Genomic DNA, 27,766 nt, shown 5'->3' with positions numbered 1-27,766 from the left:
CCTCTCTTCCTCAGTCGTCTTGTCTCTCTGCATGAGCCTCCTCATGGCAGAGCAAATTGGCGGCGTTCACGTATACCTCTGTGCGACATACATGCAGCACGCAAAGTCCCAGGTCGAGGACGACCACCGCACCATCCGATGCTGTTGCTGCCGCTGGCAGGGCTGAGTCGTCGGCGTTGCGCTCTCCACCGTCGCCTCGGGAGGTTGTGCGAGCTCTTGAAGAGGAGCCAGTGCAGTATTCGGAGGCCGCCGACGACTGCAGAAAGCCAAACACGCTGGACACGCGTTTTTGGGGCCCTGTGGGCTCTGGAATTGATGACGGCGTGTTTCTCTGTTGCGTGGCGGTCGGAGGCAGGTATCGCAGCCACTGTCGCCACTCCATCTTAAATCGATGGTGCTCCTCCGCTATCAAGGTACCCATCACGTCCAACGGAGGCGACGGCGACTCGCCATCCGCGCTTGAGGGCATCGGGGATGCACTGTAGGCGCTGCCTTTAGAAGACCCTGCATACAGGGATTCCTCATTCTGAACGAGGAGCTCGGCACTTCGCAGCTGGCGCTGCGCTCGTGGTCCGTCGTCTGCGCCGACGTCTCCGTCGCTCTGCTTGGCCTCCCTTCGGGCGTCGAGGATGGAGGCGACAGACGCCTCGCCAAGCGCCACCGCTTGCACAGACTTTCCGCTCGACAGAGAGGCAGACGGCAAGCCAGCGGACGAGAGAGACGCGGCGCTAGAATTGGCACAGGTGTCGATGGAGGAGGAGGAGGCCGAGGCGGGACCCGCACCTGCCACCGCGCCAAAGCTGCCAGGGTTTCTGTGGGGCTGAAGGGCCTCGCTCAGTCGGCAGTGGGGCTCGAGTGGGACGCGACGATCCACAGCTGGCCAGTCAGCCGGTTCAGTCGCTGGAGGCTGTGCATGGTTCAGAGACACAGCGAGGCCCCCGCAGCTAAGGCACGGTGCACTCCGCGTGCCCTCCTCGTCGTACTCATACACCTCCATGCCGTATGGCAAGCATGATGGCGTCGACGACGACCCCAGCGCCACTTGAGCAGATGATGGACTGTCCTGTCCAACACTCGTCGCATGGTCTCGGATAGAGTGTGCCACTGCGCCACTGGCCGGGCGTGTGCGCTGCGTTTCGTGCGTGACTGCCGACCCTGCACACGAGCTCTCGCTTCCGTTGTCGGTGCGCGCCGCGGCCTCATCTGCTTGGTCCGGCGCCCCCTCCTCGTCCGCTTCTTCATCTGCACCACTCCGGCCACCGTCGCCATTAGAGACCTTGCTGCGCAAGCAAGCTGCCGAGAAAGGCGTGGCTGCGGCCCTTGCGGACGCGACGACTGCGGAGCGAAGCAGCGCATCGTAGTCCACGCGTGACCATACTGCAACTGCCTCTGCTGAAACCCTGTTGCCTTCACGGCCACCGCTGCCGAGTGTGATGTGGGAGTCGCTCACATGGCGGTTGTGCGATGGCCCTCCGCATCGCAGCATCAGTTGCGCACATGCCCGCACCACCTCCGTCACTGCAGGGTGGCAGAAGGCCGGTACAGCGCTCTCGTGCGCGACAGCATCGTGGCGGGTTGTACCGACCTCCTCGCAGCCACCACTTCTGATGCCTTTGTTGCCCTCGTCTGTTGTCGACACCGTCGCCGGAGGTGCGGTTTCTTGCGCCACAAACGTATTGGCGTCGTAGAAGGCACTCAGTTGTTCCCACCAGGCATTAGACGAGGAAGGGGCGGGCGAGGGGCCTTCCTCGCCGTCGGAGGAGTCTTCCCGGGCAGCCGCTGCGTGTGCCACCCGCCGCAGTACCTCCAACCCAGCCTTGACCTCGACGTAAAACAGCACCGCGCGGCCCGCCGACGAGGTCGGCGGCAGCGCACCGGAAGCCGTCCCAGAAGGTCCAGCGTCATTCAACACGTCCTGCAGAGAGAAGAAAGTGTTCACTGTCACCGCGGCTGTGTCCGGCACAAGGGACCACTGCAGCTCCAACGACGGAGCCTCCGTGGCCGAAGTGGATGCGCAGTGGTGCTGTTGCTTGCCCTTCTCGCCACACCTCAATAATCGGCGTGGCCGGCACAGCAGAGGGGCGACAGGTGCCAGTCGAAGCACGCATACATGCGGCGGCAAGGTCGCCGTCTTCTGCGTCATCTCTACCGGTGACGAGGGCTCTGACGTCAAGCTAGGCGCGTCGTGGTATGGGGATGCCACGGCAGTTGCTGTGCTGGAAGCGCTCACCGGAGGCGGCGGAACACGACACTCTTCCTGAAGAAACAATAGTATCCGCGCGACCTCCTCAGCAGCTGCTACGCGCTCAGCATCGCGCTCGTGCCGCGGCCGCACCGGCGCTGCGAGCCTGCCGTTGCAAGTGCTTTTTGCCGCCCAGAGTTGCTGCGCGCCTTTGAACACCTCGCGGTGCCACCAGTGCGGGGCGTCATGCAGGAAAAAGCCTGTCCACCACTCTTGCTGCGGCACCGATACGCTCGCAACGGGCGGCAGCGGCAAAGGAGGCAGGTGTTGTACCGGCGCTGTGGACAAGGCAACATCAATGCTGGGAGCGGCTGTCTGCGCCGCTGTCTTTGCGCCACCACACAGCCAGCGCTGAGGGACATCCGCGATGGAGCTGGGTATTTTGTAGCACCTGCGCAGCGCATCAGGCAACTGCCACGACACCGGTCCCGTGCCCGGGGTAGCCATCGGCGCCGATGCCGATGAGGCGCCTACGTGAGGCGTGTGCGGATTGCAGGTCGGAGATACACGGATCCACCCCACCTGCTGCGAGAGAGCCGCAAGGAAGAACGGATCATCCGCATACTGAAAGGTGGCAGCCTGCGCCGCTTGCACGCAGCACTTGTGTGCAGGTGGTGCCTTTGTCGTCCAGGAAGGCCACAGCGACAGCATGGCTGACTTCGAAGCTGAAGAGGAGAAGGAGGACGCGCGGGAGCTCCTGGCAGCGTCTCGGGCCCTTCTGGCAGCCGCGTCGTAGTCGCGCAAGTTCAGCGGCAAGCCGGTAAGGAGGTCGTAATTGGGGTACCTCACGGGTACTGGTGCTGGCGACCTCGAAGAGGGGGCACGCGAGTGGTCGTTGGCACCGCGAGCTGCATCGAGCAGAGATGGCACTGGCTTCACGCCCGCGTTGCCAAGGCTCAGTTTCGCAGCGACGTCAGCTCCCGCTGCTGCACCTGCACGAGAAAGCGAGGCCGATTTTACGTTAGGGCTGGCGACAAGCCACGCCTTTCGCAAGCGCAGCACCCACTGACTGCAGCGCAGCGCCGCTGGTATCTGTGCGCCAGCTGTGGCTGCCTCTACTGCCGCTTCCACGACTCGTCCATCTTCACTGGTGCGCTTCCAGGCCTCATACGACCTGCTGAAAAACGCGCACCGTGAGGCGGCCGGGGCGGCAGCGCCTGCTGGACGGCTACACACTGCACCGATTCCCGCACTACCGTCGCCCGGATCTCGAAAAAGAGGCGTCAATATTTCAGCTAAACCGCTGGAACGACGCCAGCAGCTCGGCAGCCAGAGCCGAGGATACGCAGGGTCCTGCGCATTCAAGCCTATCCGGAGTGCCTCTAACCGACCTGCGCCGCCCTTTTCAAGAGTGTTACTCCGCGTAGCAGGCGTGCCGCACATGACCGCGTTCCTGTTCGCTGTTGATCGAGCTGCACCAGCACTAGCATCAGCCGCATCCTCATCACCGTCGCCCAGCAGCGCGCCGAGGAGCCGCTCCTCCATCTCCGCCACCTGCACGTCTGTTTCTGCCACCCAACACTGCCCGTTCCAGACGAGATGTGCCAGCGGTGATATAGGCCACCGCAGTCCTCCGCATGGCTTCGATGGCGAGGACCGCAATGTTGCAGGTGAATGCGCAGCGCCGTGGCTGCTGTGGTCAGCCGATGCTGCCAAGACACGGCTCAGTCCTTGCCAAAGTGCCCGCTGCAAGGCGGCGGTGCCACTCGTCTGCACCAACGGGGTGCGCTCCGCATACACTTCCACCGGCATGCGATGCACAGCCGTGCGCGGCGGGAGCCAGGCAGGGCTGTTTGAGCACTGATGGTTGTACACCGCGCAGGCTCGACGGGTAACACAGTGCTCGGTGAGGGCAGAGAACGTTGACTTGGCATCGAATCCTCTCTCAGCCACGAGGGCCACCAGCGGCACGCGCTGGCCAAGTTGCGCGACGGCAAATGAGCGCAGTGCAAGCGCCGACGTCTCCGCGCAGGCTTGTGGCTCGCTGTACTCACTGAAAGGCTGCCAGGTGTCCCTGTCAGCTTGGTGGTCAGCGGCAGTGGCGGTGCGCCACGAGGTGGCTACGCTGCCTTGCTCCTCGCCTTCTACGTCAGACTTTGCGAGGGAAGCCTCTGCAGTGACGACGGAGGTGGTGCGGGACTGCGTTGATACCCCACCACCTACGCGTGCAATCGATGGGGCAGCGCCTGACGGTTTGCTAGCACCACCGCGGTTTCTCTTGACGGCAACGGCCGCCGGCAGCTCCCGCCGCGCCATCTCGTCATGAGCGCACGTAGCCGCTCCGTGCAGGGTGAGAGGAAGGCGTAAGCCTGCTGCCCACGGCAGTGTGGCAACGTCGTGCAGCATCAGCAGTAGCGCAGCACCGCTACCGCCGCCATCAACGTTCCAGTCTGCAACGCGCGCGCTCCCCACGGGCACTGCTGTGCTTTCTCCTTGGGCCGCACCTAGACTCGCTGAGCATCCGTTGGCCGGCAGAGTGAGTAGATCGCATTGACAGAAGTGCCGTGGCGACTGCAGACGTGCGCAGTGGCCGTAGAAGGCTGTCACCAAGGGTACAGGCGGGTAGGCCATCTGCAAGGCTGATTGTATCGACCAGCTGCAGAGCGTGCCATCTAAGTCACGGGCTGCGCCGTCGTTGCCGTCGTTGGAAAAGGTCCACGACTGGCCCGGCGGTTCCCTTTTCGTGTTTCTCTCGTCGCGACACCCCGAGGTTGGCGGCGCTGCGGCGCCAGATGCGCAAGCGGTGACAGCGGCCATTGCCGCAGGAGCTCCGAAGGATCCCCCGCATGCGAATGAGCCGATGTGAATCCGCCCACCTGCGCGGCGATTCAGCGCACAGCAGACAAGCATTGCCCGAAAGGGTGACAAGAGGGGGTGTGGAGGGGATGGGCGGTGGAATGGGAAAGCGTCAGCGCGTCTGTGTGCGTGACGGACTGCGAGGGTGAAGAAGACGTGGCTCAACTCATACAGATGGCAGGAGTCGAAACCCCTCCCTCCCTTGATCGCCACCCCTCTAAAAAGACGAGCCCCTCCTCACTTTTCGCTGCTTGTATCTGTGTGCATACACATGTGAATATCCCTGTGCCGGCGCGTGCTCGCTGCTGATGCCACTCCGCGAGCGTTGAGAGCAGCTTCTCTTGCTCTAATCGATGTGTGTCGGGGCGATTTGCACGTGATGAGGTGCACAAGGGGTGCGGAGGGGGTGCCGAGCTCGAGCACACATACGCGCGTGCATTGGAGACGCACCCCGGCGCGACACTGGTTGCCTTTCGTGGAGAAGAGCAATGCTGAAACGGCGTGAGCGCAGGGGAGCGAGTGATAACCAGAGAGATGGAGACGGAGAATGGGAGAGCTGGCTACCAAACGTGTAGAGGCCACTCCGCGGGCCAAGGGCGAAGAGTGTGGCCAGATGCACCCGCTCTCTCTCTCTCCTGTTGCCGAGTTCTCATCGCGGCTTCTCCGCTGTTCCAGAGGCTGGGGCGGGGGAGTAGAGTTTGGGGGGGGGGGGTTGAGCACGTGCGCTGTCGACATGAGGAATGAACCATCCTCTACCGTCTTGTCAAGTTGCACTTGGTGCGTACTTTGTGTCTTCTGCGACCTTTCCTTTTTCAATAAAGGATTAGAAAGCGCACTCGGAGCTGAAACGAGAGAATAAAGTAAATATAGAAAAGCGCACAGAGATACGCGGTGTGTGATGTTGGTGGTGATTGGGCACAACGGACGCCACTGTGGACACTTTTGCTTGTTGGTGACTCACAGAATACACTCCGACACAGGCGTGCAACCTCGAGAAGAGGTCCCTGCCATGCTATATGGCCCGTCGACACACAGCGAATGTATACGCGTCTGCGAGCATGTTTTGCTCGAGATTCATGGAGGGGAGCCGGCCCAACACACATACACACGCACACGCACACGCGAGAAGAAAAATTCGTGTGTGCACGCACGCACGCATGCGCGCAAGAGTGAAACCGATTCCAAATCAAGGGGCATATAAAAAGAGAGAGAGGAGTGGCACAGAGAAAGGGGGGATGGGTGGGGTGCGTGGGTGGTGTTATGGACCATGCCACTGGTGCTCGTGCACATGGAACCTCCCGCCCACGCATCTCACCCATCCCCATTTTTCTGTACCACGCCATTGCCAACTCTTTACCCTTCTCTTTCATCGCCACCCGCGCATCTCCTGTTCTTCTCCCCTTCGTTTTCAAAGAAGAAAAAAAAACAAAGAAAAGCAAAAAAAATGTTTACTTCCGTGTGTTATCGAATACTCCGTGAGTTGTCGATAACACAAGAGACGCACACACACGCACATGTATACAAGGGGTGGCGGTGTTGGTGTTGGTGGTGATGGGAGAGCGACGGGAGCAGTGACGCCTTTTCGTTTCGCTTCTCACGTCGCTGGAGCGTCGGCTCATCCACGCGTGATTCGAGGTTGTGCATGCGTGCATGTGCGTGTGCGTGCGTGTGGGTGGGGTAGGGAGGGAGGGGGAGGAGGTCGTATTGTTGAGGGATGCGCAGACGCTGGAGGTTTTGCGTTTTGGGGTTATTTCAAAGAAAGGCATCGAGAGAAAGAGTAGGCGAACGAGCAATCAGAAACGAAGCGCGCGCGCACACACAGTAAGCAAGAAGACTAGAGCAGACACGGCGCCAGATAAAAGAAAAATACGCGTAAACCGAGGTGAGGAGCAGAAGCCCCTCCTCCGCCATCCCCTCCCCTTTCTCTCTCACGCATTCTTTGCACACACTCGCGAGAAGAGAGGGCGAGGAAGGCGGAGGAAGGCCCAAGAAAAAAATGGAAACGAAGAGGTCGATGATAAAAGTAGCAGACTCACAGAGCGAAGGTAGCAACAAAGACAGCGAGCGAGAGAGACGACGCTTATCCCCCCTCCCCAAATAGAATCGAAGAAAGCAGCCTACTGGAACAAAACGCATGCACACACACACACATACATATGTATATACATCCATCCATATATATATATATATCTGCAGGCAACATGGCATAACACACAGACAGACACAGATACCGGCGGTCAAGGTGGACACAACCCCAAGACGAAAAAAAAAGCAGAGCTCACCAAAAGAAGGCCAAGGGGTGGAGGTCGCCGACCACGAACGCTTCCGATCTATGGAACTATATATCACTACGTCTCTTCAGACGTCAAGAAAAAAAGAGAAGCGCTGAAAGAGGGAGAGACGAGCTGTAGTAGCAGAGAAGGGTGTGTGGTAGCGGAGAGAAACGACATATACAATAAGCTCAAAAACGCAAAACAGAACCAAGGGACACCGAGGAAGAGTAGAATAAGAGGGAGAACACACACACACAAACCAGCGCAGGTGCAGACACAGCCAAGGACATGAAGCACGCTCAGAAGGGAAAAGTATCGCGGACAAGGACACACAAAGTACAGAGGATTATTTCGCTTGCAGGTCTCACGTAAAAAGGCACAACAGCTAAGGAGGAGGGGAACGAAGGGAGAAGTAGGGGGTGGAGTGCGAAGGGCGGGTAGTAAAACCAAAAACCTAAAAGGAAGACGCCCAGTAAGGAGAGTAGCAAAAAAAAAGCGAACATATGAGCAGGAGGGCGGAGACAAGGCCGCAGCAGAGGGACAAGGGAGGGCTGCTTGTGGATGAAGGGGGGGGGGCAGTAGGGCTGCAGCGCTGATGGTGGTAGCTCGTCTGGACGTTGATGCAGCTATCCCCTCCAGTCCCCTCCCCCCTCTCTCCTTCCATTTCCTCTGTGCTCCTTGCCCGAGACCTTGCCGCAGAAAGCATGCATTATACACCAACACGTGCCATTTTTCTTCCCAGTGCGCTCATTCCCAGCCGCGAACAAGTCAGCGCATATACACGCACACACACACAGTCACAGCTCACCCGTCTCTGGCTAAGCCCTGATCGACCAGAACAAGCCGCCCTGCCGTCGAGCCGGGCCATGCGTCTAGCAGGCGCTTCTTGGCCTTTCTCGTCCCTTCTTCGGGTGCGTGCTGCGCGGCCGGCGTCAGACGGAGACCCCGGGTGGACAGCATGGCTTGATCGATGCGGGCCACCTCGAGAGTCCTGCTCGAGGACGGAGGCGGTGGAATCCGTCGTGCGGGTAATAAGGGGGTGGTGGAGGTGCATGCCACATGAGCTCAGCGAGGAAGTTGGCCAGCCTCGGGCCAGGGCCCTCCGAGATCCTGCGCACCCTGCCTCCAAGTCACGCTCCCCCCTCCCGAGTCGCTTCAAGCCGCGGCAGGTCATCATATGGTGTGGAGACTCTCCACACCAAAGTCTGGAGGACTCGATGGTGTAGCTCGGGGTGCTCTCGTCATGCATGCGGCATCTCTGCCGCATCAGCCCACCCGGTCGGACGTAGGAGGCGCCGGACGCGCCGCGCACATGCATGCACGTTGGGGCTGATCGGTATGGATTACCTCGCGCCTTCTTCGCCCATCACTGTTGCTCTTCCGACCTCTGGATGCCCTGCGCGGATGCGATACGCCGTGCCAGCTGTACTTGACAGCGCGTGCGCACAGTGCACGCATTCCTGCATCCCGGGACCTTGTTCAGGACGAGGTGGCTGCCTGGGGAGGGGACTCGCTGTCTTCCCTTTCCATTCCAGTCGATGCCATTGAGGGTGGCGTCTCTGGGTGGCTTGCCCACACGTGCCGCCACAGGCGGGACACTGCTATGTGTCTGCGGCGGCATGGGGTGTTCGACCCTCTCCTGAATTCGCACGCCTTTGTCAGATGTGGCTGTGCCAAGCGGAAAGGGACCTGTAGATAATAACGTGCCCGTGCACAAAGAACTCATCGCTTTCTATGCCTGTTGAATGATAAACGCAATTTGTAGTGAGGTGGTCCACACGTGATCATGACCGCAGGTAGCGTCGGCACAGCGTCAGCCCCACTCTGCCCGGCGACGCCGCGAGTCCTTAGCCATAACCGAAAGCAGGCTGCAAGCTGCTCGGCGTCCCCAGAAAGGGTGTGGGAGCACTGAGCTCTCGTACCGCGGCTAGATGGCCAGCATCCTCCGCGACACGGTAGGAAACAAAAATAACAACAAAAGACAATAAGTTATCAGCAGTGCAGAAAGAAGCAAAGACGTACTCGAAAAAAAAATCGAAAAAGAGCGGACGCAAACCCGGCATCGCGAAGCCTCCCCTCCCTTCCCCTTTCCTCCGAATACGAAACAATACGAGCGGACGCAGCCAAACAAAAACAAAAACGAAAGAAGATGCACGTGCAATGCTACGGATCACGATGAAGGATGATGATGGGTGCAGACGCAACATACAGGGCAGGGGGGGAGGGGAGGGGAGGGAGGGGGAGAGAGTACGGGAGTGAGATGAAGCGAAGGAGTAGGGAAGCGCGAAAAGACGTTTTCTTGTTTTTTTTTTTTTGCCTTTTCAGGAGAGGGGTAGGGGGATTGTTATTTATGCAGATGTGAGGAAGCGATGATGATGATGGTAAACACACACGAAAAAAAAACAAGAGCAGCAAAGGAACATCAACAAGGAAAGACGTAACAATACACAAAGAGAACTGTGGTGTGTGCAGGCGCGAGCGTGCACATGCACGCTCGCTATCGTTGCCGAAAACTAGGGGCAACACGTGTGTCCCTCAACTTCCTCTTCGTAAAGCGCATCTCGTTCGTACTACGCATTTTACAGTTCATGAGATGAGGACGGAGCAGAGGAGGGGGGGCGGGGATGAGGGCATCGCATTCGCCATCTGCCTTGCCATGGGTGCCTGTCCCTCAAAAAATGAACCGAAGACTACCTGCGGACTGCGAGTGCGTACCCTGATCTGCTTCACCACAACGCCCGCGCACCCCCATCCCTGCCACCCTCTCTATCGGCAAGTGAGGGGACAAATCGAAACATCGCCTTGCCATAGCAGCAAGGGGGTGGGGCCGGGGATGGGGGATGTGGCCACACGTGCTCGCGCTGCTCATCAACAAGCGCGATCTGCACGGAGCAGGAAGGAGTGGATACAACGCACGCAACAGGCACACCTCAACAAGTTCCTTCGCTCAAGCGCCCAACTCTCGCTGCACTTTCCTCAAACCCCCTTCGCCCCAATCTCCTCCTCTGTCTCCCTGGCCTGTCCGCCAAGCGTACATGACCTCACGCTGCCTCACAAGGAGTTGCACAGGTATTTCTTTGCGAGCATCTCCGTCGTGGTCGACTTCGGACGCTCGAGCGGGCGGCCCTGCAGGCGGTCCCAGACGACGCCGGCCAATACGCCCATCTGGCGCGACAGGCCAAAAAGCACCGGGTAGCAGTTCTGATCTGTCAGTCCGTAATGCTGCAGTAGCACGCCGGAGTGCGCGTCGACGTTGGGGTAGGGGTTCTTGGTCTTGCCGTGCTCCTTCAGGATGCCGGGCATGATCATGTAGATGGTGTTAACCAGCTTGAACAGGTCGTCCTGGAAGTTGTGGCGCAGGCAGAAGTTGCGCAGACAGGTGTAGCGCGGGTCCACCTTGCGCAGCACCGCGTGGCCGTAGCCGGGCACCACCTGGCCGGAGTTGAGCAGCTCCCACGTGTACTTGGTCAGCGCTTTCTCCAGCGCTGCCTCATCATGCACGTTCACGCCGTCCGCCTTCACACGCTCCTGCATGCTAAGCAAGTAATTCAGCACCTCCTGGTTCGCCAGCCCATGCAGCGGGCCAGCAAGACCGTTCAGGCCAGCGCTGAAGGCGAGGTAGGGGTCGCTCAGCGCCGACGCAACCAGCGTCGTCGTGTGTGCCGACACGTTTCCGCCCTCGTGGTCGGCGTGGACAGACAGGTACAGACGCATGCACTCCCGGAACTCCTCGTCCTGGAAGCCCAACATTTTCGCAAAGTTCGCCGCCCAGTCCAGGTCGCTGTTGCTCGGTGCGGCCAACTCCACCTGGCCCTTGGTCTCGCGGTTGTAGATCATCGCCACCACCGCCGGCGTGCGCGCCAGCATGTCCAGCGAGTCCTCCAGCGCGTACTCCCAGTACGTCTTCTTGTTCGACTTGCCCGCCGCATAAGCCGCAGCAAACTTCGAGTAGGTCTGCAGCGCAAGCACGCCCACACTGAACGCCGTCATCGGGTGCGCGTTCTTCGGCAGCGCCGCGATCGCCTTCTGCGCCGCGGCAATCGCCTCGGGGTCGACGCGACGGTGCAGCTCCGCGTTCAGGCCCCTTGCCTGCTCCTCCGTCGGCACCTCGCCGGTCATCAGCAGCCAGAACATCGCCTCCGGCAGCGGCTCCTTGCCGCCCGGCGCTTTGGGCAGCATCTCCTGGCACTCCAGGATCGTGAGGCCGCGGAAGCGGATGCCCTCCGCGGAGTCCAGCAGTGATGGCTCGTACACGAGGCCGGTGATGCCACGCATGCCGCCGTACACCGCATCGATGGTGGCGTCGCACAGCTTCTCATGGCCGTGCTTCTTCCTGAGGTCGTCGATCTTCTTCTGGTCTTCTCTGCAGCGCCTCAGCATCTGTTCCTTCATCTCATCCAATACCGATGACGCCATGCGGAGACCGGCGACGCCGCGAATTATGGAGCAGCGAACAGCGCGTGGGGTTCCACAGTACGTGTGCGAGAAGGGAGCGCAAATATCTGCGAGCTGCCGTTGTGCAAGTAGCAGCAAGCGAGGGAGTGCGGGGTGAAGGGGGGGGTGAAGGCAGGTGAAGAGAGGCAGCTAACGTGAGCCGCCCATACGCAAAAAAAAAAACTGATGCAAAAAGGGGGCGACTCAGAGACGAGCAGGAGGAGGGAGGGGGCTGTGTGTGCGTGTGTGTAGTAGCGTGACGCGCAGAAAAACACGAACACGGAAAGAGCGAGAGCGAGAGCGCACGCGAGTTCGCTTGGATGCGGCGGATCGTAAAGGCCCAAGACGAAGAGAAAAGCAAAACAGAGAGAGAGGAGGAGACGGGGCGCAAAATAAAGCACGCGCGGAAGAGAGAGAAAGGTGTAGCACACAAGTGGCGAAGCAGATCTTGTCATGTGTGTGTATGTGGACGTGCACATGTGTATATATGAGCGTGGAGATGGGTAGGTGTGTGTTATCACAGCAATGTGTTTGACACGAGAGAAAGGAGGATGCCATGGCCAGTTGTGAAGACGGAAGAAGAAGAAAGACGGTTCATGAGCGGCATATGCCCTCTCCTCCATACCTGGTGGCGACAGAGAGGGAGGAGAGAGACCGCAAGGGCACCATAGCAGTCGAGTGCATGCGAAGAGCGGCAGCCGACAACAAAGCACGTGAACATGCGTGTGCGTGTGGGCAGTGGGTAGTGAATGATTGGGTGGGGCAACCACAGCGGGCACACAAGCCCCACCCCCTGGGATGCGCTCAATGAAAATGGCAGGACGAGAGGAGAGGGCGGCGGCTGGGGAGAGCCGCTGCCCCGTTGTCTTTTCTCTGCTCCAACGTCTCAGTCTCTGCTATGACCAGACCCCTTCCCCCCCCCCCCCACACACACACACGCGCGCGCGCGCATGTGTCCGCAGACGTGTGGACACTGAACGACGGATGAAGTGGCGAGGATGTGGTCTGATGCGCCGAAAAGGAGGAGAGATGGGGCGAGCAACAGGGGAGACGAAACCCTCATCGATCACCTGCACACCCTTTGCGCTGCAACGCGCCCGCAGACAGCCTTCACGGAAACGCGCACTCAAGTCGAAGGAGAACGCAAGAACGATGTGAAGGTGATGTATGCTGTCGTCCTCTCCATCCCGTTTTTCCTGTTCTTCATTTGTGTGTGTGTGTGTGTGGAAGTGGGTGGGGAGGGAATGAGAGGAGAGGAGAGAGGCGAGTGTTCCTTCACGTCTGTTCATCCACAAAAAGAGAGCAACGACGACAGGAAATATACATATATATGTAATATGGCTTGATAGAACTTTGAATGCACACAAGTATGAGTGGGTGTGAGACTCGATGGGAGGAGCTGGTGGTGGCGGCGGCGGCCATGCATATGGACGACTTGTAGGTGCCTCTCCTCCTCTCCTGTCAGAACGAAAAAAGGGGGGAAAAGAAAGAAATCAAAAAAGAAGTCGATGCAAGGAAGCATGAAAAACACACACGCACACACACACACACAGACAACAAACAAGGCGATGACAGCACGCATCAGGACGAGAGAATGGTGCTCCATGAATGGCCATCCTTCTCGTGAACGGCCGCCCCCCTCCTCCTCCGGCTCACAGAGCTTATCGCGTTGTTCCTTCTCTCGAAGCTCGGGCACCCGTTCATGAGCGCATATCCCTGCTTCCCGCCTGCTCCTTTGCCGCGCTTGAATACAGATGAGAAGTCACGCGAGGCTTAATGTGGCAAGAAAGGACCGCGGAAGGAGGTGGGTGCATGGAGCGGGATGAGGGGTTGTCGCTGTTTCGTGATGGTATGGGGACAGGCCGGGGGTGTTGTGTGTGGAAGGGAAAGGGAAGACCACGGGACCACACTCACATATACAAACACACGGACACGAAAAGAAAAAAGATGGCCAGGTGGTAAAGAGGAACATAACCCCCCCCCTCCGAAAAAAAAAAAACGATGCACACACAAACTCAAGGTTCGCGCACACGCACAGGCACGTGTGCGGTGATGGCGTGCGAGAGGGAGAGGGAGAGGGATTCCGCCGGTGCAGCTGTGCTTACTCTTTCACGCAAACACAGACACTTACACCTGCCTTCCTTTCTGCGTGTACATGCAAATACTTGTGCTCGTCGCTCGCTCGCTCTCTCTGTCTGTCTCTGCCTGTCGGCCTCTGTCTTTGCGTGCTCGTGCGTGTACACGCACGGTGTTTCGCCTTGATGCACACCAAAAAAAAACGAAGAGGAGCCGGCGAGGTAAAGGGGGAGGGGGGAAGAGAGGCACACGCGACAGAGACGAGGCGTCGCGCGCCTCCATGGCTTATCCGTTGCCGCACGTTGCGGCACTGTTTCCATCGCTGACACGACGACGACGACGACCACCACCGTTAGTACCTTGATCATTCCTAAATGCTGATCCACACACATATGAAGGAGCAGGAGAGAAAGGTGCGGGATGAGTGGCACGAATCTTAACTCTCTCCCTCATTCCGCCTCTATTTCGTTTTCGGTTTTTTTTTTTGCGCCTCCAAAGTGCTCCAAGTTGTGACGCACACACGCAAGCACGAACAGCGAAGGTGATATGCTGGTACGCGATGATCGCAAGGAAAGGTGATCGTAGAGTTCATGAGGAGCACTGAGGGGCATCACCTTTCGTTTTTCTTTTTTTTTTACATCTTCTCCTTTTCGCTATCCGTTTTGTTCTCTCACGGGTCCTTCTTCAAGGGACGCGCGCTTATTTCTCTTTGGGGGAGGGGGGGCGGGCAGTTACTTAGAGGCCCCCCTGCCTTATCACGTCGCACCAGCACAGATAAATAAGCGCCACAGATGTACCGCCGCCACTCTTCGCACTGGCGGCGATGCCATGCGTGTTGCGTGTGCGGGTTTCACTTTTCGTTTTTTTTTTTACGTGTGTGTGTGTGTGTGTGCTGGATAGTGATACACTTGTCTTTGCTCTCCGTTCTGCTTGTGTAAGCTGTGCTCTCCCCCTCTTTGCCATCTCTCCAGCACCCACCCACCCACCCATCCGTCGTCCTCGTTCTCGGCAGAGTAGAGGGGACACAGAGACGGTTGAGCACGCGGTACGCAAACGTCGTGGAGGCAGTGATGGTGGTGGTGGTGGTTAGTGGCTTACAGCAACGACACAAAACAACAAGCAACAATGAGAACGAGAGAGAGGGGGGAAGGGAAGGGCTAGCAGGTATAAGGGTTTGGTGGATTGGTGGGGACGGAAGGAAAGTCGTCTAGCTGCCGCAGACCACACAGCACACCGATAATGGAGGTGTACTCATACAAACATGCAACCCCTGCACGAACACGCGCATACGGCTACACCCGTTCTCGTGTGTACGCCGCCTCCCTCGGAATAGCGGCATACGCAAAGGAAGTGCGGGCAGAGGACGGCACACAAGTAGAGAGTGAGGAGAGGAAGAGTGAGGAGGAAGAGGAGTAGGAGTCTGCTCACGATCACGTGAGGCAAGCGCCCCCCGCTTCCCTCAGATACACCAACAGCGAAACCAACAAAACAACACACACAAATAAGATATAGTTCATTCTCGCAACCTTGCTCTCTCCTTCTTCGCCTCGAAAGGAGCCTGTAGAGGTGCACAGGGAGTCAGAGAGCCACACAGAGAGAGACACACGCACACACACAGAGCACACGAACGCGCACAGAGCAGCAGAGCATATATCAACATGAACACAATATAGGGTGTTGGTGGATGCTAAGGGCAAAGGGGAGCGGTGGGAGGGCTCGTGAGGGGGCGGGGTGGGTAGAAGCGCGAAGAACATACCCAGGGCAACGAGTCGAGCATGACAGCAACCAAGCATAAGGAAAGCGAACAAAAAGAAAGCAAACCAGCAAAAAAGAGCAAAACAAGACATACATGGGCACATACACACAGATGTAGATATCCATATATATATATACATACATATGTATATATGCTGCACCACAACGACAGAACTAATAACACCACGCGCATCCACGGTACCCACGACTCCTCTTTCACGTCACACGTGCGTACATGTGGTACACCCTCGGCCCTCGCACAACGGAGTTCTTCTGCTTCTCAACCCCTTCGCCCCCTCCGCACCCCGCCTCTCGGCTCCATGCGCTACAGTTTGGGGACCTCTCGCCGCTCACCCAGCCAGCCCCCATCGCCTGCCTCCTCTCGATTCGGGGCGGCGTGCGTCCGTGTGTGCGCGTGTGTCTGCTAAGCCGTCTGCGAACAGTCAAGGATGCGGCTAGGTGTCGTCGTGAACATCCTGGCCGTGGCACAGGGGGGGGGAGGAGAGCTTGGGACAGCGGTTTCTATTGTCGATACAAGAGGTCGAAATTGTATCTGTAGAGAACAACTTGCGACTCTGCCGATCTCCTCCTCTGTCTCCCTGGCCTGTCCGCCAAGCGTACATGACCTCACGCTGCCTCACAAGGAGTTGCACAGGTATTTCTTTGCGAGCATCTCCGTCGTGATCGACTTCGGACGCTCGAGCGGGCGGCCCTGCAGGCGGTCCCAGACGACGCCGGCCAATACGCCCATCTGGCGCGACAGGCCAAACAACACCGTGTAGTAGTTCTGCTCCGTCAGTCCGTAATGCTGCAGTAGCACGCCGGAGTGCGCGTCGACGTTGGGGTAGGGGTTCTTGGTCTTGCCGTGCTCCTTCAGGATGCCGGGCATGATCATGTAGATGGTGTTAACCAGCTTGAACAGGTCGTCCTGGAAGTTGTGGCGCAGGCAGAAGTTGCGCTGGCAGGTGTAGCGCGGGTCCACCTTGCGCAGCACCGCGTGGCCGTAGCCGGGCACCACCTGGCCGGAGTTGAGCAGCTCCCACGTGTACTTGGTCAGCGCTTTCTCCAGCGCTGCCTCATCATGCACGTTCACGCCGTCCGCCTTCACACGCTCCTGCATGCTAAACAGGTATTTCAGCACCTCCTGGTTCGCCAGCCCATGCAGCGGGCCAGCAAGACCGTTCAGGCCAGCGCTGAAGGCGAGGTAGGGGTCGCTCAGCGCCGACGCAACCAGCGTCGTCGTGTGTGCCGACACGTTTCCGCCCTCGTGGTCGGCGTGGACAGACAGGTACAGACGCATGCACTCCCGGAACTCCTCGTCCTGGAAGCCCAACATTTTCGCAAAGTTCGCCGCCCAGTCCAGGTCGCTGTTGCTCGGTGCGGCCAACTCCACCTGGCCCTTGGTCTCGCGGTTGTAGATCATCGCCGCCACCGCCGGCGTGCGCGCCAGCATGTCCAGCGAGTCCTCCAGCGCGTACTCCCAGTACGTCTTCTTGTTCGACTTGCCCGCCGCATAAGCCGCAGCAAACTTCGAGTAGGTCTGCAGCGCAAGCACGCCCACACTGAACGCCGTCATCGGGTGCGCGTTCTTCGGCAGCGCCGCGATCGCCTTCTGCGCCGCGGCAATCGCCTCGGGGTCGACGCGACGGTGCAGCTCCGCGTTCAGGCCCCTTGCCTGCTCCTCCGTCGGCACCTCGCCGGTCATCAGCAGCCAGAACATCGCCTCCGGCAGCGGCTCCTTGCCGCCCGGCGCTTTGGGCAGCATCTCCTGGCACTCCAGGATCGTGAGGCCGCGGAAGCGGATGCCCTCCGCGGAGTCCAGCAGTGATGGCTCGTACACGAGGCCGGTGATGCCACGCATGCCGCCGTACACCGCATCGATGGTGGCGTCGCACAGCTTCTCATGGCCGTGCTTCTTCCTGAGGTCGCCGATCTTCTTATGGTCTTCTTTGCTGCGCCTCAGCATCTGTTCCTTCATCTCATCCAATACCGATGACGCCATGCGGAGACCGGCGACGCCGCGAATTATGGAGCAGCGAAGAGCGCGCATGGTTCCACAGTACGTGTGCGAGAAGGGAGTGCCTGTATTCCTGAGGTAAACGCGGCGTGTATGCGCGGCAAGGCAGGAGATACTGAGCTCTGGAGTGGGCAGTGGGGGGCGGAAGGGGGTGGGGTGTGTATAGCCAAGTGAGCGTCTGTGTGACGGTTGTTGTCGTGTTCGTTTTATTGGCGTCCCTGTTCCTTTAAGGCTGTTGTTCTCCTGTTTTGTGCTTGTCGCAGTGACGCGTCGTGCCAGGGTTTACGGTGGTGTGTGCGCGCGCGCGTGAAGGTGTGTGCTGAGATCAGCTCAGCAAACGACACGAGAAACAGAGGAAAGGATTAAAGTGGCGGTGATGCCTTGAAGAAGAAAAAAGGGAATAGGGGAATGAGGTGGTCTGGGCTGAGTGTTGGCTGAGCAAAGGGGGTGGGGGAAGTGGCGAGGGATTTCTGTGAATTCGCGTTGCCCAGAAAGGAAAGGGGCCAGGGGCCGAGGATGTGTGGAGCCCCACAGGTGTGATGGCGTGCAGGGATATATAGGCAGGTGCATGCGCGCGCGCGTGCGTATAGTGAGAAGGCGTAGTTGCAGGACATAGGCCGTCAAAGGAAAGGGAAGCGGGTCAAAAGGTTTGATGGTGAAAGTAGTAGCTTGCACGAGAGCACTGATGATGCTAGAGCGGCATGATCACTGACTTGAAAGAGGTGCGGGGCGTCAGTGCAGTTCACCTGCTCAGTCAAGGGTGGGTGGGTCGGAGGGTGTGCCGTTGATGAGGGCGCGCGTGAGCACTGATCAGGATCGAGGCAAAGTTTCGCAACGAAAACGGCCGTCATCAGCGGCCCAGCCGTGTGGCGCTTTCTTCTTTCGTTCGCCTTGATTACAACGCAGGGTGCGGAGATGCGCTCCATCGGGTGCCTATTCGTGTTTGAGTGCCCGTGTGTGTGTGTGTGTGTGTTTGCTAGTCGTACGGCATGGCGGTAGAGGAGGAGACGCATGAAGTGTGTACGCACGTACGTGGGTGGAGGGGCAGGTGGTGGATGTGGGCGAGGCGTGAGCCAGGGGCAGGCATGGCCTCACTTCAGTTGCTCTCCATTTTTTCCTCCATAGCCTCACCCCTTTCCCACCCCTTGCACCTGCTGCCTCGCGGCCTCGAGATGTGCGCGTGAGGCGCGTCGTCGTAGCCGCAGCACCACGTGTGCCGCGTCCACCACCGTCGCTCCGTGGAGATCGGGGGTACCTGGGGCGTAGGTGAAGGCGACTTCCTCGTCACGAAGGTGCAAGGAGCAGCCGACGGCGCTGCGCAAGAGACTATACTGTACATCGGTGATCGTGATAGGTCGAGCAGCAGCGTGGGATGTCGCAGGCACCACCAGCTCGACATGTCCAGCTGGTGTGAGCACCATGACGGACTCGCACGCGACTGACGGCTTTCCAGCCATGCCCATCGGTGGTGGTGGCTGAGATGGCGTGTGAAGCAAGGCACTCACGTAGACGAGACCAAAACCGTTGCGAGCTTGCCACTGCTGTTGCAGCTGCGACCCTTGAAGGTTGCTGTCATGGATACCACGACAGTCCCCACCGGCGTGCACACGGTAAGAGTCGAAGTCGTAGGCGGCAGAGGCGGACTCATCGGCGCCAAAGTCAGTGGCGCACACATCCGGTTCGCTATGGCTTTCGACGCGGCGCAGGGTAAGCCGCAGGGACGGTGCTGCCGCCGTTGTCGTAGGCTGAGAAGGAGGCGGCGGCGACGACGACAGGTAAGCGCGAGGGCCGCCCGGGATGATTGCCGAGGCCACGCTCGTCCTGCCGCCGTCCTGTGCCAGGAAGCGCAGGACAGCAGGCGGAAGCTGCAAGACAGCGTCTGGCAACGTTGTCCGCTTGCACGTGGCCGCACCAAGATCGACCACAGTGTTCGTAGCTGGCGAGCGCCGTGGTGGAGGCACGGCGGTTGGTCGAAAAGACGGCATGAACGTTTCTTCATCGACTGCGCCGGCGTCGTCGTCCCTTCGAGCGATGGGCACCGGGCCGGTGGACTGTGGTGACCAGCCGAGGAGTGGCATCGGCACCGTTGTGACAAGCAATCCCTGTTCGCCTCGTGACGTGGGAGAACGAGACGAGGAACGCGGCGCAGCTCCACCGCCACCATCCCTTAACGATACTGTTGCTCGTGACACCTGCTGCTGTTGCTGGGAAAACGGCTTCACGGACGGTGCCATCGGTTCATCCGCGGCACTGGTTGATACAGCGCACCAACACCCACGCAGCATGATGCCTCCGTTTGGGTAGAGGAACTCGAGAAACGATGGAAGATAGCCGTGGTAAACGTCGCGCAGGAGGTTGTAGCCGACGTGGGGGGAGCCTTCTCGCTGACCAGTTGATTCATTTGCAGTGGACCATGGCGGCACGTCCGCGGCCGCTTCAGCCCCAACTCGTGCACCGGCGCTGGCGAAGACCAGCGCGAGCGGCTCTCCGTAGCGAAGGGTGAGCCGGCACGGTTGAATGGCGGCGAACGTCGCCGTCGTCTTCGCAGGTCCCATGGTTGGTGAAGTCTCGCGCCCCGGAGCGTGCGCGGGCCTCGGCTGAGTGAAGCTCTGATCTTTGTTCACGCTATCGTTGCCGCTGATAAGGCGCTCCACGGAGAGCGACGCGCGTGCCGTGGTGAGTGGTACTGCACAAGGCGTCTGCTGCAGATCACTCAAGGCCCACCACAGCACGTTCGAGGGCGGGTGTGGTGATACAGAGGGTGCGGCGCTGCCGTGACTCGAGGCGGCGCTCGTGAACGCTGCTGAGTACTGGTGGAACCCGTCAACAGCTTTCAAGTAGTTGCCGTGTCGTTCTGTGCCATTGGGATCCACAAGTATTACGGTCGCCCCGTCCGTGCAGAGTGTGAGGGGCAGCAGAGGTACACGCGCCATCTTTCGAACGCCGACTTTGCCGCTCGCGGTCCTCTCTTCGGTCAGAGCGAAGAATGAGGTGGCATCCGCGCTGCAGGTCGTGGAAGTCATGCGATTCAGCCTCTCTATAGCCTTGATGAACTGCATGGCGGTCGTGCGATATCGACCAGGCAAACCCTCCTCTGCTGGCGATGGTGATGAGGGAGGAGGGTGTGGGTTGAACAACGGCGTCACGCCTGCAGCAGTTGCAGGCTGTGCGTACGGCAATGACAGCGGCGATGACGTTGACGAAGCACGCTCAGCTGCTACTGGCGGCTGCTCATCCAATGCCGCTCCACAGTTGAGCGTAGCCACGGTGGCGGCAGCGTCAGCAGCTCCTGGAGCAAATTCTGAGGAGCGTGCCATCGCTCTGGAGGAGTTGGTGAACGGTGCAGGCGGTCGACGGGAGAGCAGCGGTTTCATGCCTGTATGGCGCAGTTCAGCGGCTGCACGGCCTACAGCATTTCCCCGTCCCACTGGTCTCAGCTGTGAGCTGTCGCTCTGGCGGCGGTGAGCTGACGGTGCGCCAGAGGTTGTAGGCGGCCGTGTAAAGTGCAGTTGTGGATGCGGCTGCGGACGGTCGATGCCGGCACAAAGGCCATTTGAAGCTTCAGGGTGGCGGGGTAGAGGAGGGAGGCGATGCCGACGTGGCTCGGCTCGGCTGCAATCCTCTCTGCGCATTTTTCTCGGCGGACGCCGACCATGACAGCAGCCTCCTGCCTCTCATACCCGTGTATCGGTAGGTGTACTTCTCGGTGTGTGCTTCAAAGAGCCCGAGATCCTTCCTGCCAAGGTCATCAACGGTGTGAGGGGAAGCAAAATGATGAGGAGGGGGCGGGTGACCCGCGCGTGTATGGTTCGATACGGTGCCGTGCGCAGAGGGAGGAAGGGAGGGGGGGGGGCAGGGGCAGGGCAGGGGTGGTGGAGAGTCAGCGGCTGCCAGGCACTTAGAAAAGCAAACTGCAACGCACCCACATCGACGCACAACGGGGGAAGTCGCATACATGGTGCATTCCCTCGCTGCACGTCGACGTCAAACCTCGACAGCACCGGGCGTGGGGCGAGAGAGGCGCGGGGGCAGGGAGACGCTATTGCGACCGGATTGAGGGCAGAGAGAAAGCCGGTGAGAAAGGCGTTCGCGTGCGGGGGCCTTTCCCGTCACCCCTCCTCCTGTTTTTTTTTTTTTTCACGCTGTACTGTCGACTGTGACGCCATGCGGGTTGTCGTACCTTTTTTGCTCTTTTCCTTTCTTGCATTATGGCAGATGAGAAGGGAGGTGGACACGCTTACCTCTACAAAACACACACAAGGGGCGCGCTCACTTCTCGTACATAAGACACACGCACACACACGCAGACACACACACACGCACAGACCGACACCCACATCAGCAACCAAGCAACGAGATCCTTGAAACAGCTTCAGCTTCACGCAGACACACGCTCATTTTTGAGGCAGAGACACGAAACACACAAAGAGGAAGAAAGGGAGGGATGGAGAGGGGATGGGGGAGATACACAGAACACACTAAGATGACATATATATATATATATATATATATGAGATCATAGAGACAAAAAGAAGTCGATACCGGCCGTCGCCAACGTCATCACTACCACTTACATTACCGAGGGGCCGTCGGCAAGCGTCGCGCCCCTCCTCCCCAAAGCCAAATGCTGCGAGAGTGGCAAGGATGGCGAGGAGGGAGAAGTGCGTTTCCTCCCTCCCCATAAAGAAAACGGGCGCGAAGCACGAGACCGGCTGCACGGACACATATCCGCAAAGACATACGCATCCATAGTCGAGCGTTGCACAGACAACACCAAAGAACAACAAAGAGCGGCGGTCGGTCGGTCGGTCGGTCGGGAGGGAGGGAGGAGGAGGGATGTGCCATAGAAGTACAGGCTGACAAGGACATACATAGCCTCACCCACCTACACACCCACACCGACACGCACACAATGCGTGGCGTCACCCGCTGCAGTGGGACGAGTGGTAGAAAGGGAGAGAGGAAAACAAAAAAAAAACTAAAAACAAAAATGAATGCGCTTGTATGCATGCTTGTGTGCTGTTCGTGCTCGCCGCCATCCACGCACATGAGTCTGCGGGTGTGACGGGGCAGGAGGGAGAAGGAGGGTGAGCAAGTACGGAGTATATGTATGCGTGCGTGTGTGGGTGGGGGGATGGGTTGAGAAGGAGGGGTTCCTGGCAGCAAACACCTCGCCCCCCCTCCCTCTGCGCACCACTACACACCCACACCCACACCCACACAAACGCATACGGGTCTACGTGCATACACGCCTACACACTGACCATCAGTAGATCCCTTTCTTCGCTGTGTAGCCGTCTACGACATCCCTTTAAATTAGTGGTGTTAGCATGCTTTCGTTGCCGTTGTGCACCTTCGCGTCGGCCTCCTCCTGCCACCTCGCCTGCTCGCCTCCTTCCCTCATCCCTTTCTTGTGTGTGCGTGTGTTTGTGGGGGGGGCCAAGTGACCTACATGCCAACAAACACACACAGAAACAAGGCTATCACTACCTCTCTCCTCTGTCGTTTGCGCATGTTCCATCCTTCTCCCTCCCCCTTATATGTCCGCGTCTCGAGCTGTTTTTCCCTTCTCGGCCCTCCGCTCCACCAACACGCATCCTGCTTTACGCGAGTGTATACATACAAGTGGGTGCGGAGCGAAGGTGCGACGATCGGCACATACACACACGCAAGAAACAAACACAAAACACCCCAGGGGTGTTGCCCCACCTCCTCCCCACCATCCCTGGATCGCAATGACTATACGAAAAATGCCATCATCTCCCGCCCCATACGCGGGCGGATCAGTGCCCTCCAACTTTTACACACAAACATATACAGGCATACACACACACACACAAACAGATCACAGGCAGTTATGCAGATATAATGCGGCATACAACACAGCGGCCCAGTACCGACTTGGCTGATGTTGCTTCGGTGCACAGCACGAGGCCGTTGCGGAAGGAGGAAGAGGAGTGGTGGCGGAGAGAGAAAGAGAGAGAGGGCCGGGGCGGGGAGGGGGTGGGCTCGCGGCCCCAGTGGAAAGGGCACACTCATCCAAACACGCGGTCGTGCACGCACGCACAAAATGGAGAGGACCGGAGAGGGATACAGGGAGAGTTGCGTGATTAAATATCGCCTACAACCGCAGTACCACCTAATGAGACTACACTACTACTGCCACCAGGAGCTTCTGCGGACATGGTTGGCACGCCCTGCGGCCACAGACCGCACGGCGGGTCGGCTTCGTCTTCACCCCCAGTACCTCCCGCTCCAGCGGCCACGCCATCAGGGCCGGCCTGCAGCGCCGGGGAGGGGGCGCCGCCGTCAGCTTGCTGCTCCTCGTCCTGCTGCATCTCCAAACTGCCAGCCTCGCCGCCGCCGCCCTCGTTGCCATTCAATATTTGGGTATTTGCCACGGCTGCCTCAGCGGCCTCGGCCGCCGCGTCCGCCTCTTCCTGCGAAGCTGCCTGCTGCTGCAGAACCGCGACCGCTTCCTGCACCTTGTTATTCCCCGCCCACTTGTGGTTGCGCAGGATGGTGCGGCCCGCCACGTTGTCAACGACAAGGCGCGTGTTGACGACGGGGTCCATTGCCAGCTTCACAATCCCGTCAAGCAGCGCGCTCTCGAGTACGTCGTCGGCACCAACCTTAACGACCTGCTCCGTGACGTAGGCGAACATCTGCCGCCCACGGAAGCTGTACGCCGTCGCAAGCTTCACAATGGAGGCAAGGTAGTTCTGGTACTTCTCGTCATTGGCCGAACGCAGGTGCTTAAGGATGATTGCGACCGGCTCGTATGTGGAGGTGCGCACTTCCATAACACTATCATCGAGCAGTCGCGACACCAGCGCCAGTACAGAAGGAAAAGAGGGGCTGTCAGGCGAGAGCAGCACGGCGACGGCGCCGATGCGCTTCGCCACCTCGTTGCGCAGCCGCCAGTTCTCGCTCTCTAGCGGCACATGGCACAGAAGGGGCACAAGACGGTCGCGCGTGGCGGGCGTGACTAGAGCGAGAAACTTCTCGGCGTTGAGGACGGCGCCGCGCTTGATGTCGTCGAGGTCGCGCAGCAGCAGCTCAAAGGCTGGCACAATAGCCTCCTCCGTGATTGCTGTCCCAAGCAGCGCGGCCATTTCGTGCAGCGAGTATGCGAGGGACTTGCGCACTTTCCACTGCACGTCCTTCAGCATCGTCGCGTATGCGTCCGCCACCTCGTTCCAGCGGGACGGACCGATAGCCTGCACCACAGCTGGAAAGCAGTATGCACAGTACTCGCTGAGTGGGCTTTCCACGTTGTCGGACTGGAAGGCCATGTCGGTGAAGAGGCGCAGCAGCTCAGGGCTGATGTCTTCACTACGAAGTGTGTGGAGGAGGCGGCCTAGTGACTCGTAGGCGCGCGTGCGCACCCAGCGAGAGTCGTCCTCGAGCAGCTTTTGGAAAGCCGGCACGATAAACTGCACCCGCATTGACTCGGGCAGCCCACTCGACACCTTTTCAATGGACTCGGCACAGGCCTGCCGCACGCCCCAGATCTCATCCTCGCAGAGAGTGATATACAGCGACAGCACCGTCCGCTGCGCCTCCTCCGTCGTGAGCACGGCACACACGCCACCGAGGTTGCTGCCGACGGTACGGCGCACGGTGAAGCTAGAGTCGTTTGAGAGCAGCTCCAGTTCGCCGAGCACCACCGTTGTTGAGAACTCGCTGCCGAACTGTGGCGCGAGGTCGTTGAAGAGCTGCGCCGCTACAACGCGGTAATCCTCTGCGCGCTCGTCGTGGGCGAGGGTCATGACCACGTTAAGCAAGTGCGATTGCACGTCTTCCTTGTGTACGAGTTGGGCCAGCTTCTGAATCGCTTCTAGCGCCACAACGCCGACCTCCACATTCTTATCAACGAGCAGCTCGAAAGCCGTCGGGAGGAAGGCATTCAGCAAGCATTGGTAACCTGCATCACTGCCCTGCTGCACGAAGAACTCCGCGAGTGGGTACAGCTGCTCTACCAGAGCCTGCCTCACCACGGGCTCAGCGTCTTGGGTGAAGGTCGTGAGCAGCGGCACAATGGAGCGCGCGCTTTCGGCGTACCCGGCGAATTGCGCGGTCGAGGCGAGCTCGCGTACGAGCACGAGCCGCTGCAACGAGAAGTCCGACTGATAGTACATCAAGAGCCGGTTCAGCGGGTCGAGGCTGTCATCGATGGCGTACTCGTTGAAGATAAACTCCTCCTCCGCGTCCTGGGTGGAGTCGTCAAGCAGTTCGGTCGGCATTTTCCGTTCTGTTTCGTGTGTTGTGTAAGTGTGTGAATACTTCCGTTCCTTCGCCAGCGTGAGGAAGAGAGGGAGGGAGAATGGGGGATGTGTGCGAGAGAGGGGTGGGGGGGGGCGGGCTCCGCGGAGGTCATGGAGCGAGTCGGCACATTGGTCTCAGTCGATCCGGCTTGTGGGAGGCGTTGTGTGTGTGTGTGCGCGGTCGAGCCGCCTACACACCGAGAGGGCCACACGGGCAGTTATAGAGTGCGTATTTTTTTCGCCGCCCTTTCACAAGAGCACCGACACGCGTGTACCGCCTGAGCCAGTATACGGACGAGAGTGCGCGGGCCCACCCGCCCTTTCGGCTTCCGGTCTCAACTCCCTCTCCGCGTCATCAGTTGCGCGCCTTCGCCTTTGCCATGAAGGATAACGGCTCGGCCTGTAAGCGGGGTTTTCGCCGGATTTTATGCAACGGGCCGTGGATCACACATGACAGGTGAGTCACGGAGTGATGTGGCTTCGCGTTGACTGCATGACTGTGCGGAGGCAGCCCGTGAGGGCAGCAGCGATGACAGAGGCGCCATCCAAATGAAGGGGAGCCGCAGCTCTAGCAGTCAAGAAAAGGCGCCTCACACGTGCAGCGCACCGCTCGGTGCTCTGCTGAGCCTACCCTGTCGGTGGGGCCGTGCCCCCATCGCGTGCCCGTAGCGTCACCCCGTCTTCCTGCTGTTCTGCGAGTGCGTGCTCTCTTCGCACAGCGCCCCCCGTCTCATGCACCTGCTCGCGGTTAAACACATCAAGGCCACGGGGCCCATCGCCCACTCGTCCCGGGAACGTGGGCTGCAGAGTTTGAGTCCGTGCGAGAGCCGCGCCTGAGAGAGGAGGCAGTCGAAGGCCCTCTTCGAGGCCAACGAAGTGTCGCGGGCCTCTGGCGGCGTCATGTCGCGCCCGTTGAATGCGACGCCGCAGATCGCCGGGAGGACGGAGGCGAGGATGTGCATTGTGCACGCGCCTGCGGTGTGCGGGTTGATTGTAAAGGTTTGGAGGACGAGAATGTTCAGCAAGGGCCCAGGCCATGTTGCCAGGAGCGGCAGCCCTTCATTGCGTCGTCAAAAGCGGCTCCTTCGGGCCGGGGATGGCTTCCGCACGCGGCGATCGAGGATGGCCGGGCTTACATGCGGAGCCCCACAAGGATCCACCGTGGACCCTCTTCATTGTGATGGGCTCGCTGAGTGTGGTGCTCCACAGGAGACCCACACTACACCACGCCTCCTTTGCTGATGGCCTCGCACTCCTAACGCCCTTCGCAGACAAGGTTGCCATACAGGCCACACGGCAATCCGCCCTCTGGAGGGTGGGGCCCTGGACACTGGTGCATTTTGTGGAGCTGAGCGCCCCCTCAAGGCGAGGAGCGCACTCTTTGCTACGCGGCACCGCAGCCGTGTGCAACGCTCCGCACTCACGCGGAGTGCGGCCCTGCACATTTGGTGCAGGGGGTGCGAACGCGGGATGGCAGCCGTGTCTCAGCACTTTCGCGGCTCTCACACCGGCAAGCAGGAATCAACCTCTTCGGAGCCCCACACGCACACACATTTTACTCATGCGCAGTTGCCGTGTGCGCCCCAGCATATCACTCCCGGGCTGACTGTGGGCAAGCCACCCAGAGACGCCACCCTCAATGGCATCGACTGGAATGGAAAGGGAAGACAGCGAGTCCCCTCCCCAGGCAGCCACCTCGTCCTGAACAAGGTCCCGGGATGCAGGAATGCGTGCACTGTGCGCACGCGCTGTCAAGTACAGCTGGCACGGCGTATCGCATCCGCGCAGGGCATCCAGAGGTCGGAAGAGCAACAGTGATGGGCGAAGAAGGCGCGAGGTAATCCATACCGATCAGCCCCAACGTGCATGCATGTGCGCGGCGCGTCCGGCGCCTCCTACGTCCGAC

General features: G+C 59.6%; 5 protein-coding genes across 5 annotated transcripts; all 5 read right to left on the bottom strand.

The window, feature by feature from the left end:
* Positions 1–10: 10 nt before the first annotated feature.
* LINJ_18_0710 (hypothetical protein, unknown function) lies at positions 11–4,813 on the bottom strand (the record flags this gene model as incomplete). The annotated part of the gene is made up of 1 exon (XM_001464850.1): positions 11–4,813. The coding sequence occupies one exon, from the start codon at positions 4,811–4,813 to the stop codon at positions 11–13; it is 4,803 nt and encodes a 1,600-aa protein (XP_001464887.1).
* Positions 4,814–10,362: 5,549 nt separating this feature from the next.
* LINJ_18_0700 (putative citrate synthase) lies at positions 10,363–11,727 on the bottom strand (the record flags this gene model as incomplete). The annotated part of the gene is made up of 1 exon (XM_001464849.1): positions 10,363–11,727. The coding sequence occupies one exon, from the start codon at positions 11,725–11,727 to the stop codon at positions 10,363–10,365; it is 1,365 nt and encodes a 454-aa protein (XP_001464886.1).
* Positions 11,728–16,213: 4,486 nt separating this feature from the next.
* LINJ_18_0690 (putative citrate synthase) lies at positions 16,214–17,626 on the bottom strand (the record flags this gene model as incomplete). Its single annotated transcript, XM_001464848.1, has 1 exon — positions 16,214–17,626. One exon carries the CDS (start codon positions 17,624–17,626, stop codon positions 16,214–16,216), a length of 1,413 nt encoding a protein of 470 aa, XP_001464885.1.
* A 1,094-nt stretch (positions 17,627–18,720) lies between these two features.
* On the bottom strand, positions 18,721–21,225 carry LINJ_18_0680 (conserved hypothetical protein; the record flags this gene model as incomplete). The annotated part of the gene is made up of 1 exon (XM_001464847.1): positions 18,721–21,225. One exon carries the CDS (start codon positions 21,223–21,225, stop codon positions 18,721–18,723), a length of 2,505 nt encoding a protein of 834 aa, XP_001464884.1.
* A 2,478-nt stretch (positions 21,226–23,703) lies between these two features.
* LINJ_18_0670 (conserved hypothetical protein) lies at positions 23,704–25,839 on the bottom strand (the record flags this gene model as incomplete). Its single annotated transcript, XM_001464846.1, has 1 exon — positions 23,704–25,839. One exon carries the CDS (start codon positions 25,837–25,839, stop codon positions 23,704–23,706), a length of 2,136 nt encoding a protein of 711 aa, XP_001464883.1.
* Positions 25,840–27,766: the final 1,927 nt, after the last annotated feature.

The sequence above is a fragment of the Leishmania infantum genome, chromosome 18 (genome assembly GCF_000002875.2).
Source record: "Leishmania infantum JPCM5 genome chromosome 18".
Lineage (NCBI taxonomy): Eukaryota > Euglenozoa > Kinetoplastea > Trypanosomatida > Trypanosomatidae > Leishmania > Leishmania infantum.
This window is presented reverse-complemented; position numbering and strand designations above follow the sequence as displayed.